General features: G+C 40.9%; 1 protein-coding gene and 2 long non-coding RNA genes across 6 annotated transcripts in view; 1 reads left to right on the forward strand and 2 right to left on the reverse strand.

Annotated features, from left to right (window-relative positions):
- LOC310841029 overlaps positions 1 to 1519 on the reverse strand; it is a 70425-nt gene extending 68906 nt beyond the window's left edge. For both annotated transcript variants that reach the window (XR_014562269.1, XR_014562270.1), the window contains exon 1: positions 1403 to 1519. This is a non-coding gene — a long non-coding RNA (uncharacterized lncRNA). The remainder of the gene's footprint in view (positions 1 to 1402) is intronic.
- NKAIN2 (sodium/potassium transporting ATPase interacting 2) overlaps positions 1 to 5214 on the forward strand; it is a gene marked incomplete at its 3' end in the record, with an annotated part of 479738 nt that extends 474524 nt beyond the window's left edge. For all 3 annotated transcript variants that reach the window (XM_083731510.1, XM_083731508.1, XM_083731512.1), the window contains one exon: positions 1447 to 5214. In XM_083731510.1, the coding sequence (XP_083587636.1) occupies positions 1447 to 1456 (10 nt within the window). The remainder of the gene's footprint in view (positions 1 to 1446) is intronic.
- A 2135-nt stretch (positions 5215 to 7349) lies between these two features.
- LOC310841048 overlaps positions 7350 to 20205 on the reverse strand; it is a 30975-nt gene continuing 18119 nt past the window's right edge. The window contains exons 3-4 of the long non-coding RNA XR_014562297.1: positions 10919 to 11023; positions 7350 to 8402 (exon numbers count right to left, since the gene is read on the reverse strand). This is a non-coding gene — a long non-coding RNA (uncharacterized lncRNA). The remainder of the gene's footprint in view (positions 8403 to 10918; positions 11024 to 20205) is intronic.

Raw genomic sequence — 20205 nt, forward strand, 5'->3', positions numbered from 1 at the left:
TGCATTGCTCCGTGGCATTCTACCATGATAGAGCCTGCTTTCATCTAATTGCACTGAAATACTCTTGACTTGTCAATGAGAGCAACATTATGGAACCACTAGTGCAAAGGATAACTGAACCCCCCGTAGAAACTTTGCAACGTTGGATTATTAAAAATGCATGCCGCCAAATATTTGAATTGTAGAATAAGCAAGTACATGACGTCAATATTTTTGGTAGTCTAGGAAATAATTTGAAGGAGAGAGACGCTCAAATAGACAATAGAAAGCCAGACTCCTTCACTGCTTCAGTATAGAAACATTGGTTTAAAGAGAGAGAGGGCTGATCACAGTATGTAATATCAAATGCATAATGTGTTGGAAAAAATTGCTCAAGAAGAGCTCGCCATTACAGAAGAATTTTTCTGTCATTCTCTGAGGACTTTCAGCCATGAAATGATCTGCCTTCTATACAGAGCCAGTGTCAGGAAGACATGCAGTTTGCTTTATGAAGCAGAATTCCTGCAACTAGTGAGATTCTCAGATCTTATGGCATGATTAAAACTCATTAGGATTTACTCATTAGGGTCATTTTCCCCCTTCATGTCATTGCTATAATCTGGACATTTACATTAAATCCAATGTTTCTCTTGATGTATTTGTTTCCTAAACAAAAGAACTCCTCTACATCTGAGGCCTGCTGCAGGGCATGGCATCCTTCCTTAATTATGTCATTTGCATTTTCCTCTTCTTCCAGAGGAGAAATGCCAGGGTGCCATGCTGTTGTTTCATTTATAGTACACCAAATCCTTTGGCAACCCCAATGCTGTCATATTTACCTTCGCATAGCTCCATTTAAATGGATAGCCATTCTGATCCAGGCAATGAACAGGGCTAATCTGACAGGGTGATGGGGAGAAGGTAGACCTGAAGCAACACTCACACTGATCACCTGTGAGGAAGAAAAATGCTATAGTGAGGGGGGCTGCTACAGCCCAGCTCTTCTCTCCTCACACTTGACAGATGTGTGAGGCTGTCAACCTCCCTGTGATCTTCAGATGAAGGCCAGTATATATTATTATTATTATTATTATTATTATTATTATTATTATTATTATTATTATCATGGCTAGTCACCTATTAAGATAGGAGTGTGGAAGGGAAAGGTGGGGCCCAGACTCATACTTGGCATTCTCTCTCTGCTCTCTAACCTGTGATTGTTGGTGCCATTGTCTGAAGGAGATTAGGTGTTTTCTTAGAGTATACACATGATTTCCATGAACATCACCTTAAAAGTGTTTGATGAGTTGTGAACTATATATGCCAGTGGGCAATGACAACTAAATCTCTCCTGTATGTATATTATTTTGAAAATTCAACAAAAAATAATCCCCTCAAAAAAGTGCTTGATGGGTATACAAACCTTTGTGCTGATTATATATATATATTTCTGTTTCTTTCTTTTAGGTCAAAGTAGACAAAACAAAGTCTGTGGTTGGGGTCGAAGGACTAGTCAAATAACTTATTCCAGCACGGCCTCCTGTGGGTGCAAAAGAAGGAAGAAGTCTTAACTTTTCTGTTTCAAAATATAATACTAGAAGAATGCTGGGACACGGAGACCTCACTTTCTCACAAGTACAGACTGCAATGCACAAGATCCTTTCTCTCCCATCTTGGATTTTCCAAATTCTTATACAGAAAGTTCAGAAGGAGAAGCAGTGGCACCATCTTCTGGTCACTGCCTGCCTTCTCTTCCCTTTGCTCCTGCCTCTGAATTATGAAACATATCTCATCCATTTTGGTTCTGTCTGGAGCCGTGTCCTCTTAGTCAATAAACACTAACGATACCATGATGACCTTGAAACAGAAGTCAATAGACAGCAAGTTGTTTGCCCTAAAGGCTGTATAATACATACTTGCCTTAACCTATCCTAAGTTACACATCAGAGAAATTCGGTGTGGACTTTCTGAAGTAACTTCCTTTAGGCTCAACCATGCTGTTCATTAATTGTTAAAGATTTCTAAGGCTGTGTCAGGTAATAGACTCTGCTCCCCAGTAGTTCCAGAGTTGGCTGTGTAAGAAAACCACCCGCTGGCAGACAGAAGAGGTGCTTTAAGTCTCCAGAAGGGCTGGGATGCAAATACACTTTAAAATACTTCTAACAGAACTGGGCTCTTTGGGGAGCTGGAAAATGCTGAGGGGAAAAGGAACATTTACTAAAGTAATAACTGTAAAGAAACAACAAAAACAGTGCTCCTTAACCCCACTGTTTTTATTTACTGCACTCTAGGTGCTTTTATAAATGACTCTAAATATGTCTTTTACTAATGACAGAGACGTCTGCATTATTTCTATCAGCAGAGGCCAACTGAATATGTATTAACTATGTTTACTCTTTTATAACTTAATTCCAGTTGAAAATCCTATGTAGGTGAGCTTTTTTAAAAAAAGAAAAACCTGCAGCATATAAGATATTTCTTTCTGGGTTTTGTTTTGTTTTTTTAGTTGGGGTGGGAGTAGTTGCATTGGTAACATTTTTTAAGACCTTTTTGTGATATTTGGGGGATCTGTTGTGTGTTAGAAATATGTATCTTAACTTTCTGTATTATCGTGGCTGAAAAAAAAAGCTGTGCTGTTATGTAGTTGGCAACAAGATGCCTTTGGAAACTTTGCTAGTAGATCAATGTCTTTATGAAATACTCTTGGAGTCCTAGAAACGTCTGTTTGTTCTGAATTTGAGCTGTATATTCAGCCACTTCATTGGCTTTTCAATGGGAAGAGATATTTTGCTCAGGATTTTTTGGAACCAGAATTGCCCTCATTTCTTTATTTAAAGCTTACATGGGTATTCCAGCTGTAGGCACTTGATGGGGGAGAGGTTCTTCTACAAATTAGCAAATTGCCCATCAAGTCGTCTTCAGGCAACTTTTTTCTACACTTGCCAAATGTTTGCATTCTGTGTGGCCTATAAAAACCATCATTCCCCATGACAACTTTCAAAGTCTGTTCCTATAGAAACACCAGTCCAGCTCACTCCACCTCACATTTTTGTATCTTTCAGTGGATGTAACATGTCACAGACAAAAATAAATCTGGATGCGTCCAGGACAGACATGCACTATAAACATAATCAGATTCCAGCAACTAAAGTGGAATGGGTGTAACCAAACTGTACTATGAGGAAATCTGCATATTTTAGTGGATAATACATGTAAATTTCAAAACTGTATTCCTGCAAGATCAAGCATCCTACTCTTAAGCAGTTGCATAATTGTATCTACACTGCACTGGTGCAGATTTTCAAGGTGCTCTATAATTCTTGTTGGCTTGTTCGCCATTTTAGGCTCGGACCAGAAGTCACTGTAAACCTAACATTCACTCACTATCAGTGGAATTAGTCTGGGATATGATGCATGAAGTATTGCATCCTTAACCTTACTTTTCACATAGATGAACATGGACCATGTTACATAGTGAAGCAGCAGCACTGACCAAGCAGCAACTCACTGACATTCTATCTCCACTTATGGGGATAAACACAGCATATCAGCAAACTTATATATGTATTCTGGCTCTGGAGTAGAGTTTTGATCTCCTGAATGCATATCCATAGCTCAGACTCCTGGTCTATTAAAGAATGATGACTATACTTAACTACACAATTTCTGGATAATCCATTGCTTTATATGGGTTCAATCTTGCTAAACACCATAAAGACCTAATTACTTTAAAAATAATTGTGTTTATTTTTACTGTTTGTATAATCATATATATATATATGGGAGTGTACCAACACCAAGCTTCCTCAAATTCCCTATCAGGAAATATTTGTGAAGTTTGTGGTTCAGTTCAGTGTTAGCAAATATGAGCAAGCTAGCCAGCCAATGCTATTTCATTGGCCTATAGAATGAAGGCACTTCTCTACCTTTGCTTCCCATGCCTGCACCAGTATCTACTAGAAAACAGCCATCTTGCTGCAAATAAATGGTATACTTTCCTAGAACACCCTGCTACCCCTGCTGCCAAATATTGCTGTATGTTTTTAAAAACAACTGCATCCACTGTACAACAAAGCTGAATGAGAAGAGGGAAGTATGTTCCCTTATTTCCTGTGGGCTGTATCACCCCTAGTGCAAAAGCCTCCATGGAAGATATAGAGTTTCTCGAGCTCGTGTGCAGGTTTACAAGGATCCAGACTTGCCCTTATAGCAGCACTAACACCGAGTGCCAGCTGCTTTTCAAAGTGCAGCGCAATAGTATGACTAGTGAGTGTCCAGAAAGGAGAAGTGCTTGGAGGAGAGGGGATGTTGGGTAAGGGAACCACTTTCTCTGCTTTACTGTGGGCACTGTCCCAACAAGAGATGTGTTTTCACTATAAAAGGGACTCCCAACTGAGTTCTCCTCCAAATATATTTGGCTAGAACGTCTTTCCCTGAATTTGTCTAGGTGTATTGCAGGCATCTTCCCTCTAGCAATGCCCCTGGGGAAATGGAGTTCAAGAATGACAGTGAGGTGTTTTATTTCGGTTTGGTTTTTTTTGCAAGAGATCAGAGAAAAGAAAAAGCTACTCACATTTAAAATGGATTGGCATGCAGAGGAGCAGAGGCGCCTGGGGTTGCTACTGCCTGGAGCTAAGACGAGAAAGTCGCTGAAGACCATGGTCTTCGAGAAGTGAGATGGTTCTGCTATGACTGTAAGAGGAGAAAGAAAGTTAGAGTGCCTCTTCTCCTAGTGCAAGAGTAAGCAAAAACAGAGAATTTTGAGGCATTGCGATGAAAATTCTACACTTTCGATGCTGCCATACAAACACACACACACACACACACACACACACAGGCCTTCATACTTGCTTACATTGCAGCTAAATCACTACCACCAAAACAATTTCAAGACTGTTGACTACTACAGTGGATAAACTAATGGACACATCTGCTATGGAAAGAGTTTTAGAGCACAGTAGTGTGAGAATATCTGAAATGCTGTTGTTGAATTGTACAGCTGTATCCTCCTCAAAAATCCAGTGAAGAATGTTATTTTTCTAGACTGGACTTTTTGTTGTTGTTATAAATCCAAATATTTAGAAGGCAAGTGTTAACAATCCAAATGTCCTTTTTTTCTTATAGTCATTTGTTAATTCTGAATGTATTTTTAACAGAAGGTGGATTTTTTTTTGACTAACTAGTGTAATTTGCATTTTAAAAAAATAAATGGAAAAATATAGGTTTCCAAGTGTTTCATGGACTCCTGCTGCTTTTCACAAGTTTCATAGATTGCAGTAGATTCTCAGAAGAGCAAAAATACAAAAAGGAACAATCCTATTATATTTACATGAAGGCAATTTTGAGCTGTGCTCCACACAGATGTGTCAGCACTGAACAGAAATTGCCAGGTCATGACATCATTTTAACTCAGTCATAGGTAACTGGTATTTTCATTATCTACTGACACTAAAAGGCTACTTTTACAAGGCTGACTGTAATAGACTCTCTGTCATTTAGAATATGCCTTTTTATTTTGTTCTCTCATCAGTGAATGTAAGCATGTGATAGGTTTACAGCAGCCAACAATGTTAACTACTGCATTAAGTAATCCCTGTTAAGAGGGAGTAATATTCTATTTTAGTACTGAATCCTCATTCAGGTTTTAAAATACTCATCCCTTGCACAGTCCAAGGGGGGAATAGTAGAAAGTAGTTAAGAGATAGGCAAAAACCTAACCTAAGAAGTTTAATGATGGGACCACAAACTACCCTTGGACTAATATCCCAATTTATGCCAGTAAGTCTGAGGTCCAGAAGGAGGCGTGGTCAGATGGACATCCTTGATCTCTTGACAAAGTAGCAGTGCATCCTGCCAGCATAGTAATACAAAGCTACCCAAGTACTTATGGCCTAAATATGTCAATACATGGGCAGGCGGTAGGAAAAGCTGGCAAATATACCATATGTTCCAACTGCCCCTGTTTACCATATGTTCTGGTTCCTTTCTCTGGAAAAATCACTCTATTTTTTCCCTATGTTTTATCTTTTTGTGCATTGCTATCATTGCCATTCTTCTCAAGGTCTCTAGAAGGTAAATTGTGAAGGAATGGATGCTTCTTGTCCCTAGCAAATATGCATGTCTGTGAGCAATAAGGCAGCATGAAGTGCACAGCCTCCCATTTCACACACTGCACCTGTTGGGATCAATTTTAAACCACTGATGATATATTGTGGGACTTTTCTGTTTTCCTAGTATATATTTAATCCCAAGGATGACCACCCTCCTGATTTTAAATCAGACACTGCAAAATAAATAAATATTGTGTGCAACAGATGGATTAAAAAGCATTATATGATGGAGGGATCTCACGCTTCAGTGTGATAACAGGGATGCTAAAAAACAATTTCCTGCCTCCATCCACAATATGTTCCATACACACTTTGTCTACACAGGAGGTTCTCTTATCTTGGCTGCCTGTTGACAGCCTCAGAGCAAGCAAGCAAGCAGGCAGGCAGGCAATGGAGTCCAGCCAGCCAGTCCTTGCTGTTGGGAATGGACAGACAAGTGGGAGGCCAGGTGGGCAGGCAGGCAGGCACTATGAGCCTTACTGCCATGCAGGCCCAGCAGCACCTGCTGCTGCCACTGCTGCCTCCCAAGGTAAGGTGCTGGCCTCACATTCACCTTGGGCCACTAAGGCTGGGGGCATCCTCATTCCAGGCCCCTGTGGGGCAGTGTGAGGAGGCACTTCTCTTTGGGGCAGGAGGAGAGGCAGCTCATAGACCAGGGGTAGCAGCAGCTGCCCGGAGGACTCCCAAGGAGAGAAGAGAGGGAAGAGGAGGCTGAGGGTGTTCGAAAAAGGGCGAGGGGCTTCCTGAGCCACAGTGGCACCACAGGAATAATATAGTTGGTCAAGGGAGCCATGGACTCAAAAAGGTTGAAAAGCTCTGTCCTAAGACTTCCAAACTGGATCTCATCACTTAATCTGAAACTCCTGTTTTTAAATCTTACTACAAACCAAAGCCCCTTCCTTCTTATTCATGTGGGTATCAACAATACTGCCAGACACTGTCTTGAATGTACAACAAGGGACCATGAGACTCCGAGTAGAAAGTTGGGGCACAGGTGGTTTTTTTCATCACTCTTTCCTGTTGAAGGTCATGGCCCCGGAAGTATTGTCAGGAAGGTGTTGTCAGGAATGATTTGGCTATAGTGGTTGGCAGGAACGTGTTAAGAGTCTTGCAAAGCTGGGAGAGGTAGTGAATGCAGAAGACAGAGGTAGTCAATGCAGAAGACAGGATTCAAGATGACCTTAAGTGACTGTTAAACTAACAAACTGACTGTTAAACTAACAAAATTATTTTCAATAGGGACAAATATAAGATTCTACACTTAGGTGGGAAGAACCAACTGCACAAATATAAGATGGAGGATACCTGGTTTGTTAGTAGTACAGCATGTAGAAGTTTTGGTAGACCACAAACTTAACATGAGTCAACAGTGTGATGCAGCAGCAAAAAAGCTAATGTTATTCTAGGCTGCATCAACAAAAGTATAGTGTCATGGGAAGTTATAGTACTGCTCTATTCTGCTTCTGACAGACCGCACTCAAGAGTACTATGTCCAAGCTGGAATATGTGCAGAGGGGGGCAACCAAGATATTCAAGGGTCTGGAAACCAAGGGAGAGAATTATGTTGTTTAATCTGGTAAAGAGGAGACTGAGAAGAGATATGATAGGCTAGCCATCTTCAAATATCTAAAGGACTGTCTTATGGAAGATGCAGACAGCTTGTTTTCTCCTGCTCCAGAGGGTAGGACCCAAACCAATGGCTTTAAGCTACAAGAAAGGAGATGCCAACTTTCTGATGGCAAGAGCTGTTTGACAGTGAAGGACTCCCTTCAATGGAGGTTTATAAGCAAAGGTTAGATGGCTGTCATGGATGCTTTTACTGAGCTTCCTGCATGGCAGGAGGTTGGGCTAAATGACTCTCAGCACCCCTTCCAACTCTATGATTCCATGATTTTAGTAGCTGAATTCAAATTATAAAAATCATTCTAAATCCTAACCTCTACAATCAAGCAAACCTCCACCTAATTTTTCCATTAAAACTAGACAATGCTGACCTTCAGTACAACATCAAAACAGAGAAAGCAAATGTAGATTTAATACACTGCAGAATTTATCATAGCTGCAATAAAAGCCTTCAGTGCCAGTTGACTAAACTGATTTGACGTTTTGGAATTTCAAGCAAAACTCAGTCCTGCACAGCTTGTGACTTTTCCAATTGAATGGTACTCACCTGCCATGTTTGGTGGCTTTCAAGGTGCTTGAGAAAGCAGCTTTTCTTGCCAAAATATGGCAGTTGTAAAGCACTTGGTCTTGGACTGAAGCCCACATGAAGCTTAAAGACAGGAGGAGCTGTGGGGCAGCAGACCTGAAATACTGAGTTGAAAAAGGATCCAGGTAACAGGGAAATTAACAGGAAGCCTGGAGGCAGGGTGTCTCAGGAAGTGAGCCAAGGCAGTGATGAACTTCAGGTTCCAGTTGCTAAGAAACAGGAATCTGAGGGCTAAACTTCACGCCTCCCTGGCTGCTATCTGCAGTAAACAGTACCTTTTGGAGGCAAATAACAAAGGAGGGTGGAATAAAAATAGGCGACTTAAGCACACTATTCTAGAAACATGAGCAACATCACACGCAGCTGGGCCATTTGAGAGAGCAAGGTGGAAGAGGTTGAGACCTAAGAAAACACTACCATGATATTTGTTTCTTTATGAGTTGACAGATTTCAAATACTCTTATAGATAAATTAAAGACAGGAATGGAAAAGACGATGAACTGAGGAAAGAAGGGCCAATCAGGGGGAAGTGTAGAAAAAAACTCACAAGAGATCTAAGGTCAGGGGAAGTGGTACATTTTAGGCAGGCAGAGAAATGTGGCAGATAACTAGAGTCCTGGGTAATAAAGGATGGTAGCCTAGACATTTCTCTGATAACTAGTCTTCCATGTTCATAATTTCGTTGTTGCATGACAGAGCATTTAGCCATGTGGACCCTTCTCAGCCCAAAGTGGTGTTCATAAAAACCAGGTTTATGGCCTTAGTGAAAACTAGGCATCAAGGTCTGTATTGAGAAAGTATAATCTTTATAATAACGTAGGGGTTGACAACCTTTCTGGGGCTGTGTGCACATTTGCTAACTGGAGAAACTGTCATGGGTATAACCAATGTCAATGGCAACAATAGAAGGCTTCTTTTGAGCCTTATTACAGCAGGCAGAAAGGGCGAATCCTGCCATAAAGAAACATTTATATCAAAAAGGGAAGAAGCAGGGAGATCAATTTCCCAAACTGAATAACACAATTCATAATCATGGGAAGCAAAATAAACCTCAGACTTGGCTGCTAGGCTCTTTCTGTAGGTTAGGAAAACAACAATCTTTCTACATCATTCTGTCTGCACGCTCTTGCTAAATTCCAACTTATTAGGGGCCAGGAAAAAATGTTGGCAGCCTGATTTCTGACTCTTAACCCAGGAGTGCACTTCCTTCTGTCAGCTCACTTCAGAATCCTAAACACTAAAAACTGGGGGAAACGGCAATATAGCCAACAGTGCTTTTTAGTTACATAATTGAATCCCACACTATCTGACATAAAAGAAATTATACACATGTGTACTTTCAGATTAATGCATTCCATACTTCATTTTACCCTGATGTGCTTTTATACTGGTAACTCTGACGGTGCCGCACACACCAAAAAGTCTGCAAATTGATGCTGTCACCAAAAGATGATAGACTGATTCAATTAACCAATAAGTCATTTTAAGAGTGCTGCTGGGAGTTACTTACTAAGGCCATACACAGCTTAGTCTCTCTTCAAGAGTTTGCATTCTGTCATTCTGCTTCATTATTCTTACAGTTTCATTAATAAACCTTTGGAAAACATCCTCTTCTCAGAGGATAGCAGAGTCTGCGCAAATCTGCTTCTCATTTGCTACAGTGTTGTTTTGCACCTTGCACGAAGCAGAGGTTCGAGAAGAATATGCCCACTTCTGAGAACTTCCTCAGAATCTGACGCAACTTGAATCCAAGGCAAAACAAGCTAGTTCCCAAACTCCAGAACCACCTCAGAAGGTTTTTTTTTATGGCCCAATTTCATACATTTTTGTACCTCTCTCAAGCTATCTATGTGATTACATTTACTCCTTCATACTAATATATAAGATCTCTTTGTATAACGCAGTAGGAAAGAGTGTGAAATATAAACACCATGGAGGTATGGGTAGGAAGTCAATCTCTAAGGATATATTAAACTGGAAATTAATTTGAAATTTTTAAATTGCTAATCTGAGATTTCTTAAATTTGTTCATTTGTTTTTTTAAATTGAAAACTTAATAAAAATTAATTGGCAAAATAAATAAATATTACTCCTTCATACATATGCTAAAGATTGTGCATTTCAGGCCAAAAGGAGGAGAAAGAGGCCACAGAGAGTGGATGCTGCTTTGTGATTGACAATTCTAGGGAATGCCCTTACCAGGTTCTCTATTTTACTCTCAATAGCATTGCTTTTAGGAGGGATGTAGAAGGAACATATCAGAAACTCCTCTCTGCAGGCTGACTGCGTCTGTCTGGCATTGGGGCAGCACTCTGTGGCTTCCAAGTACAGTTTGAGAACTGCAACTAACTTGGGAGACCAGAAAGCAGTTCGGCTGAAGCCAAACTGCACAATCCAGACTACCTTGCAAATGGTTCCCTATTTTTCAGCCAGCCCCTCTGCTGCCAGACAAAGGTTATTATTTATTTTATATATCTATTAACGTTATATCCTACCCTTCCTCCCAAGGAAGTCTAAATAAACATTTTCAAGTTATCTGCAATATATCCCCTGGCGGCTACAGGCTTGATGGTGGTTGTAACATGCCCATGTTTATAAGAATATAAAAAGCAGCACTTACAAAGGCCTTATTGCTTCCTCTGGGCGTGACTCTGACAGCTTCTAGTTGTATGTTCAGAAAACTGCTTCCAGTGGATTCAGTGCACTTCTGACCCATGTAATGGCTCTGGGTACACAAGACAAAACAAGAGGAAGGGCTTGAAACAGTTGTGCTCTCCAGAGCCTCCAAGACAAACTTGTGCTTCAGTTTCTAGGTCTTGATCTTGTGACCTTAGGGCAAGTCCTCAAATTACCAGCTTCTTAATACTAAGGCCACATTCACACCACACATTTAAAACACGAGGGTACCACTTTGAACAGTCACGGCTTCCTCCAAAGTACAGTCATACCTCATGTTACGTTTGCTTCATGTTATGTTTGCTTCATGTTACGTTCTTTCAGGTTATGTCCCGCGGTGACCCGGAAGTACCGGAAAGGGTTACTTCCGGGTTTCGCCACTCACGCATGCGCAGAAGCGCAAAATGATGTCACACGCATGCACAGAAGCACCGAAGTGCAACCCGTGCGTGCACAGACGTGCCGCTGCAGGTTGCGCTCTTTTCATGTTGCAAACGGGCCTCCGGAACGGATTCCATTTGCAACCAGAGGTACCACTGTATAGGGACCATAAACACCAGGATTTTTCTGCATCAAAGTTAGCAAAACAATAGATGGTGGCATTCCTCTTGTACTAGGGTCAGGATCAGGATCTTGCATTAAACAGATAAATGTCAGGACTTTAAAACTGGATCACCGGCTCCCTTTCTGGTCCAGGCCCAGCAAATTATTTATTTATTATTTGGTTTTAAAGGGTTTGCATTCACTTTCAATAAAATTTGCAGTTTACAAAAATTCCAAACAAGCTGACAACAAATTAGAAGCATACAAAAATATATTAAAACCATAAAATTCAATTGGAGTGTCATACAAACAAGCCTAGCTTGTGGGGGTGGGGGTAGGATCAAATTGAATTTAAATATTATGGCTATTTTTAAAGCCTCATTTCCCAGGATCTGTAACCGATATATGAACTTGTTCCTTACTTCATAATTATAAAAAAAAAAATGATACAGATGACAAGTAGAAGGACTCTTTTAGTTGTGTGTTCCTCATTTGAGTAGCAAAATGTTAGACTGTTAACATGTAAGCTGATAGATGAACAGACTGTTATTACAAGGCAGAAATGGTTCTATGAGGAGTAAACTGGAACAATGTGATTCAGAGTATCTGAAGTCAGGCTTTTTGGGCCAGACAAAATACATCTGGAATACAATCAATACAATTTATATCATATTTTCCTAGTACAGCAGCTAATAGCAGCATTGTAGAATAATCTTGATTAGGGAAATGACTTAGTGGGAAACAGTTGAGCCCAAAGAGATTAGCAGCCCTGCAACTGTTCTGAACTATAAATGGATCTTCCATATATAGATTAGCCTACCCCTGTGTTAGAACAGAGTTGTCACTGAATTCTAATAAAGTGAGGGAATGAGGCAGTTTAAAGCATAACATGGGCATAGCAGGAGAGAGTACTAAAACACGCATACATTCCTCCCTCCTGTTATCTCCAACCATTTTTTTTCCTGGTGGGCCTCCCTCCAAGACTGGAGGTAACTCTGAACTTCTTTGGGAGGTCCCCCCCCCCCCCGAATTAATAGCCATTAATTTGTGAAGCTTAAAGAACTCCCGGCAAATACATTAATAAGGCAGTTGCCATCAGCAAGAAATTAAAAATTCCCTTTCAAGCACACCAACATCAACTGCAAGCTTAGTGTTGTATCAAAACACATGAGCGTATTGCTGAAATGCCAGAAAGTGGGGGGGGGGGGAGCCTCCACATGGGATATATGTCACAGACCAGCGGCTGTCTAGTTGCAGGCACATTCGCATCAGGATAATAATGCTACTGCTGACAGATTTTTTGACATATTTGGAGCAAGTGAAAGGTTTTAGACAATGGGAGAAGAAACTGCTCTCTATTCATTTGGGTTCTTTCGCTTGGGGAATGAGTATAAAACAATTCCCTCATCGTATGCAATGGGAAAGTGTTTTAATGTCAATTAGATCCCAAGAAAGTCCCAAACAAATCCAAGTTCTTTCTGATTCCCGCCCCCCCCCTTCTTTTCCTTTTTTTCTCTTTCCTTTTTACCTCCAGACTGGTCTACCTAAGGGAGAGACTGATGTGCTACTCTGTTATTTGCAAGAGAACTTATTGAGCTCGTTAGTCTTCATCCAAGGTATTATGCATTCACATACTGGCTCAAAACTTCCACTACTTCCTTGGCATCAGTTAAATGGGAAAGTTAGAACTGCATACCATCCATATTTTGAAGACAGCTAACACCCAAATCCCAGTATACCGGTAAATTCTCCTAGCAGTGTGTTTTTATGTTAAACAGCATGAGGAACAAGGTAGTATACTGAGTGTCACTCTGGATCACCAGAAGTCCCCTGGCAGCATCTTTTGGAATCAACTAGAGCAGGGGGTCAGCAAACCTTTTCAGCAGGGGGCTGGTCCACTATCCCTCAGACCGTGTGGGGGCCGGACTATACTTTGGGGGAAAAATGAATGAATTCCTATGCCCCACAAATAACCCAGAGATGCATTTTAAATAAAAGGACACATTCTACTCATGTAAAAACATACTGATTCTGGGACTGTCTGCGGGCTGGATTTAGAAGGTGATTGGGCCAGATTCGGCCCCCGGGCCTTAGTTTGCGTACCCATGAACTAGAGATATAGGATGAGTGCCCCCCCCACCCCCAACTGGCCCTGTATTTCATCTTGCTCACTGCAGCACCAGTGCTATGGAACTCCCTCCCTAGAAAGGTTTGGTTGACCCTCATCATTTTAATGTTTGAGCGGCTAATACCACCCAGCTTTAGTGTTGTTTAACCTTTTGTCTCCTTGTTTTTATGCTTACTTGTTTTACCTTGCTCTTGGTTTTAATTTAAGAAATCGATTTTAGCAAATTATTTTAAACTTCTTTATATACTATGTCGAGTATACCACATTTATAAAGAAAACTGGGTATACAGTACTTTTATAAGATAAATAAAATATATCCAGTTCCTCTTGTCTCTGCACTGTTTTAGCTCCTTAATAACTGGGAGAAACAAAGCAAAGGAGAAGCATAAAGCAATAATGAAATTTACAAACTAGCTGAATCAATGTTCATTTTACTTAAACAATAGATTGAAAATGTGGGTTAGCAAGGAGTGGGTAGTAGGTGTGAAATCAGCTTGTGTATTTATTTCATAAGGAATTAAAACTTGAAACCAATGGGTCCCATTCAGTTCATTTTCTATTCATTACTCAATTAATTGTATCAATAACAAATGGGCACCAGTGCTGTTTGTTTTCGTTACAGTGCTTATTTCAAGCTGGGGTCTCTGCTTTGTTTTAGTTGTAGTGGAGCTAATTTCAGTGGTAGCTCCCTGACAGCAGCCATGTTATTTTTCCAGATGCCCTAGACATTGCACTTGCTCTGGTATATTAACACTAGAAAAAGAAAACTAGGAAAGAAAAAAAGAAACAAATGGAACAAAAGTGAATGTATGTAGTGAAATGAATGTACGGTAACTTTAATGTATAAGGAACCAAAATGAAGCCCCCTTACAAATGAGCAATGAAATGAATGAAGTTTTTAATAATAATAAGGAATGAAATAATCTTGTATATCACTACTTCTCCCTAGGCCTTAACAGGTGCCAGCAAAGTTAATTGAACAAGCTGCAAAATGTTGATCAGCTTCAGTTGAAATTATTTCTTTACAGACATTAATGGCATCTTCAACAGTAATGACTATATATCAGAGGAATTGCAACCTGCCTTAGCTGGCAAGTTCTTCTATTTAACCTGTAAATTGATGCATAAACAGGTTTATGGAAAAGCCCAAGTGTCCAATTCTTGTCCCACAAAAGAGAGCCGAGTCTTCAGAAGGCTTCTAAATCTTTCTACCACTTGGGGAAAAGGCAACCTTACCACAGAAGCAAAGGTAACTGAGATTAATGGGAAGGGAAGAAAAGGGGGGGGAGCAAGCCCATTTTAACAAAAGAAAAGAAACTGAGAAGAAGCTAACAGTTGTATTTTAATGTTTGTGCAGTGCCATAACTAGCCAGTTCTTCACACCTATATTGGCTCATAATTCAACTGCCCTCCCGTTCTGTTTCCATCTGGGAATCAGCATTGTGTGGCCATTTGAGGATGGCTGTGGAAATATTCCTGCTGAAATTCTAAGTTCTCAGGTCATTCAGCTCATAGCTCTTGCAAACACACATAGACACACACCAGCTGGCATGTTTGTCTCCTTCCCTGCCAACAGTGTTCAACAGCTGAGTGTACTTTACTCTCAGTTGATGCTTATGCACTGAGGCTGCAGGGACACAGTGCTCCCATGGAAAGTGCCAGGAGTTTTGTTAAAAAATATATTTTAAAATCCCCCAAAATCTCAAAGCTGCCTACTCTTTCCTGTCCCCACCCCCATTTAATACCTCTTTTTGAACTGAGAGAAAAACTCCTGGAGACATTTATCCCAATCGTCTGTTCTCTGGATAATCAGCTCCCTGTACCAGTCAGCTGATCCTAATCCAAAAGTATTACTATGGTAACAAGGTCCTTCCCATGTGACTCTCTGGGCAGAAAAGCCATGTGAAATTTGAATATTAGGATGGCTGCCTATTCTGCCCATATTCTGCAGTTTCCCACTTCTCCCTGTTGTTATAACGGCCAACCAGCCAGCAAGCCCATGCACGAGGTGGGGCAGCCAAGGACACTTGCCCTGGGTCACAGAGGGCTAAACTGGCTGGGGGACCTGCCAGGGACCAGCTGCTTTTTTGTTTGAGTACATAACTTTATTTTTTTAAAAAATTCCCAATCTGGTCCTCAGACAAGCTCTGCATAGACCTGCCATCCACAACATCAGACTAGGTAGGACCGCTTGAAGAATAGCCCTACTGGTCTCTAATAGGGTCTATCTGAATCATACATCTGTTCTGAGCATGCTCAGAGTTCTTTCCTTGAAGTCCACATCTCATGTTCTGGTAATCAGAGAAGCAACAGGGCATGTTTCTTACTTTGAGGAGCTTTTGTTGTTTTGTTGTATTTGTTTTGTGACCAAGAGAGAGAGATTGCACACAAGCAGCAATGGACACTGTGTGAATCTCTTTCTGTAATAAATATCTACTTTTATTTAATAGTTTTGCCTTTATTTTCTTCTGAATAGGGGAATTAGGAAGAGAAATGGTGGACCTTGTGTATGTGTTGCAACAAATTCTGTACTGTACTATGTTAACCACTTCCCTGCATTCACTCATTAAAAGCTACAGCAGCAGCTGGTTTGGGCAGGACAGGTACATTTTCCATGCAAACCATGTGCTCTACAACTGAGCTACAGCTCCTCTCCAAGTGTAAAAAGGAGATTATGGGGGGAAATGACAGTATACTAGGCCTGCATATCATGGTAATGTTCAAAAGATGCCAAGCAGGAGACTCGTATGTGGTGCCAATTTCATCAATATAACACTTAAGGTTCATGTTCCTCAATTAAGCCTGTATCTTTATCAAACCTTCCCTACTGACTCGCAGCCACTTTGACCATAAAAAAGTGAAGAGAAAGTGAAGCCAATGTACCACAACTAATAGCAGCACATGGAAGTACAGGCAATTGCATTTTTCATTATTACTTTTGGGTCACCTCCAACTTAAAAGATTCCCAGTGAATATCCTTTGCCAAGTCTGGAATGAATGGATCATTCCACAAACATAACGAGAGAGAGAACCAGTGAATGACAATCAGAGCCCTCAAACTGCTTAGAAAACAAATATGTGGGTCGCTGTTGGGAAGATTTAATGGCAAAGAACTAACACCGATTCTTCTTCCCCTCTCACCATCGTAACTGCTCTCATGCAGCATGTATGGCTGATTACCACGTTGTCATTTTAAATGAAGTTGAAAACATGCTGACAACTCAGTAATGTTTTCCTTTCAGCTCTACAAATGCTGCAGCAACTGATTACAACTGGATTGTAAGTACCTAACAAGAGCATTACAAAAAGAAAAAGACTAATGAGGAGAGAGGAAGTGGGGGAAATGGGGTGGGGGGAGAATTGCAACACAAAAATAAATTAAATTAATGAAAAGAGAAGAGGAAAAAGAAGCCATTTAAGTAGTGTTCATTATGCTATAATTTAGAGCTACAATGGCAGTAAAAAAAACAATTCTGTAATGTATTCTCTTTATGGTTTCATGTCCCAATTTGTAAATTGTCTTTCTGCCTCCATTCTTCTCTCTCTGGGGGCAAAATGGATGCCTGAACTACTCCAAGCCATGATTACAATGTGAAACAGAAGCAGCCACAAACACTCTCCCTCCTGCCCCATCAAAAGAAGAGGTCTTGCTCACATGTGGGAATATTTGACATTATTTTGAATGTGCCCCTTAGAAGGTGGTGAAAAGGAGATGTGCAAATGACTTCTGCTTCTACTGCCATTCTTCTAGTATAAAGTGGAAATGAGGAATTTGTGCATGTTTCACCACTCCTTGTAATGCATAAAGTGGGCTTCAGCAAACATTTTGCAGACCTTCAAATGTAAAAATTAGATGATACCAGTGTCTGCTATGACTTGCAGTTAAAAATGAAAAACAAAATCTAAATTAAACCCATCTGTGATGCCATGAAGGTATTTCCGGCACAAATGGCTGATTAGAGGAGTTAAGTGCAGGAATGCCAATTAACTGGCATAATTACATCTCTTGTTTTTAAAGGGAAACGGTGGTGCTTTTGTGAGAGCAAATTGTGCTTTAATTATGGTAGAATCCTATTTGCAAAAAGTGAGAGTTATTCTCCACACCTCAGGGGTTCTCAAACTAATATATCAGTTCTGTTTGGGCCTCCCTAATTGTAATTAAAGGCTTGTCCAGACAATCCCGATTGTTGAGCTCCGGCGCATCAGCTTCCTGTAGTTTAGGTATGTGGCGCTTGTCTCACAGCCCCCAGTGGTTTCCTGCTGGTCTGCCTCCTGCTGTTTTATTCAGTTTGCAAGCCTAGATGTGATCCTTGCCCATGAGCTGGCTTCCCATGCTCCTAATTCATGCTACAGTTGCCTGCATGTACCCAAGCAAAACAATGACAGACACTTTATTTGATGGTGCTTGTCTCATCTCAGTCCCAGGAGGAACAGATCAAAGGAGCAAGGAAGCAAGGTCACATATGCTGCTTGCATGTTTAAGAATCCCACAGGAGAAATGCTACAGAAAGAGACAAATGCCCATTGGTCTAGTGCAAGAACAGCCAACTGGCTGCCTTCAGGCATCATTCAATCTGCAAGATGAAGGCTGCCATTTTTGCCCTTTCAAATGATGATTTCACTCCCCACCCCTCACCCCATGTTTTAAAAATGTGTTTGGTAGCTCCTGAATAGAGAAATAAATGGCGACACTAATATATTTCTATATCCACAACACACTTTTCACAAACCCTACAAAAATGTTGGGGTATAAACAAGTAAAGAAAATGGCAGCCTCGTGGTGTTGCTGTTGCACCAGAACCAACAGCCAGGGCTTTCTCAGTTATTACAGTTTGCAAGCACGGATTCAGAGCTTCTATAACTGATACGCGTTCCTATTCCACATTGAACTTGCTGCTCTAGAGTCGGTAGCTAATTTCTTAGAGAACTGCAGAAAAGGATGAAAATACAAGAATGACCTGATTAATGTCATTTGTTCAAAAGTGGGGTGGGGGAGAAACCCACATTGCTGAGTTTTAAATATTCAGACTGATCCTTGGGAAGTGTAGTTACATCAGAAAGCTAAATGTTTTCCTACAGCTGAAGCAATCTAATTGGGGAATTAGAATTCAGAGTATGTGCAAAGTCCTATTACGTTGCTATTTGCAATATAAATCTTAACACAATTTTTACTACCCTACTCAAAGCCCTGTAAATAACCACTTTAAAACCTGCATCTCAGGTAAATGCCATTAATTCCCCAGAGACACAATACAGTCACATTATTTCAGTTTTTATTGTGTCTTTATTATTCAGCTGTGTGGAGCTTGATCCTTGTGTAAACATTAGATTTCATTGTCTATAGTTGTCCTCAGCAAAAGCAGTTTTAGCTACAAATAACCCAAAGTATCTATTCTGCTCAAACACTTTCCTGCAGCCTCGATGGCTATTTCTTAGGTTCTATAGAGGGGAAAACAGAAGCACTAAGAATTCTGTATAGGAAGGAATCCTCATAGGGTGTAGAGGGTTCATTTTCCACATCCTCTCCAGCCATTGTATGCAGACACTCGACCAGGACTATGCCCTTAAACACTGTAGGTGCCAAGCACACACTGCTAATATCTGCACCTAGCTTGCTCCATCTATTCAATGAGCTGCCACTCAAGAGTTCATGTTCCTTGACTGATCAGAATGCAGAAGCTTCGACAGGTTAAGGAAAGTACGTACAGACCTGTCATTGCCCATGAGGAGCGGGTGCACTGACATTGGTCCATCAAGCCAAGTACATGTTAGGATTTTACGTAAGCCGATGCTGGCTAGTGTGATTAGTATAAATCACATGAGATGGCTGAGAAGAGTGTGGGAACGGAAGACTGTCTTATCTCTTCCGTCTGAGAATGTTATTGGACTGTACTTTCGCTTTTGCTGTATTTTTTTTCCCTGCCAGAGTTTGGAGAACACAGACATGATTATGGAGTCTCTGTATATATTGTGAATAAAATGTAGTCTAGATCTACAGATGTTTCTATCTTCTTGCTGTGTGGTGTCAGAAGACTTGTGTGCACTTTCCATATGAGAAGTGTTGCAGAGGGGCACTCTGGAGTGAAGGGACATGCCATAGTGTATCTTTCATCTTTGTTGGAAGCTGCCCAGAGTGGCTGGGGAAACCCAGCCAGAGGGGCGGGGTACAAATAATAAATTATTATTATTATTCCAGAGACGTGCCTACTGGGAGACGCTCGGAGGTACTGGGGGTCTGCCGTCCCCCCAGGAGCGTTAACCCTCAACAGTACAGTCTAGTGCAATTCTCCAAATTTCAGGATGGAATGTTTCCTAGTCTTGCCACAAGAGATTCCAAGGATTGTATCTGGGACCTTCTGCATGTGGAGCATTAAGGTTACTGCCCATCAAGAAAACCATTTGCACCTGCAGCAGTTGCACCTTTTACTTGCCTAATGGGGTGGAGTTTCTTCATGAGCTTCCTGACAGGTTGGCCGCTGTGGCTTATCAGGATGGAGAGAGACAAGATGGTGAAGGAGATGGCGCCAGGAGAGCCAATCTGGCACTGCTGCCAGTGTGTT

This window comes from Podarcis gaigeae, assembly GCF_964106915.1.
Source record: "Podarcis gaigeae genome assembly, chromosome: 3".
Taxonomy (NCBI): Eukaryota; Metazoa; Chordata; class Lepidosauria; order Squamata; family Lacertidae; genus Podarcis; species Podarcis gaigeae.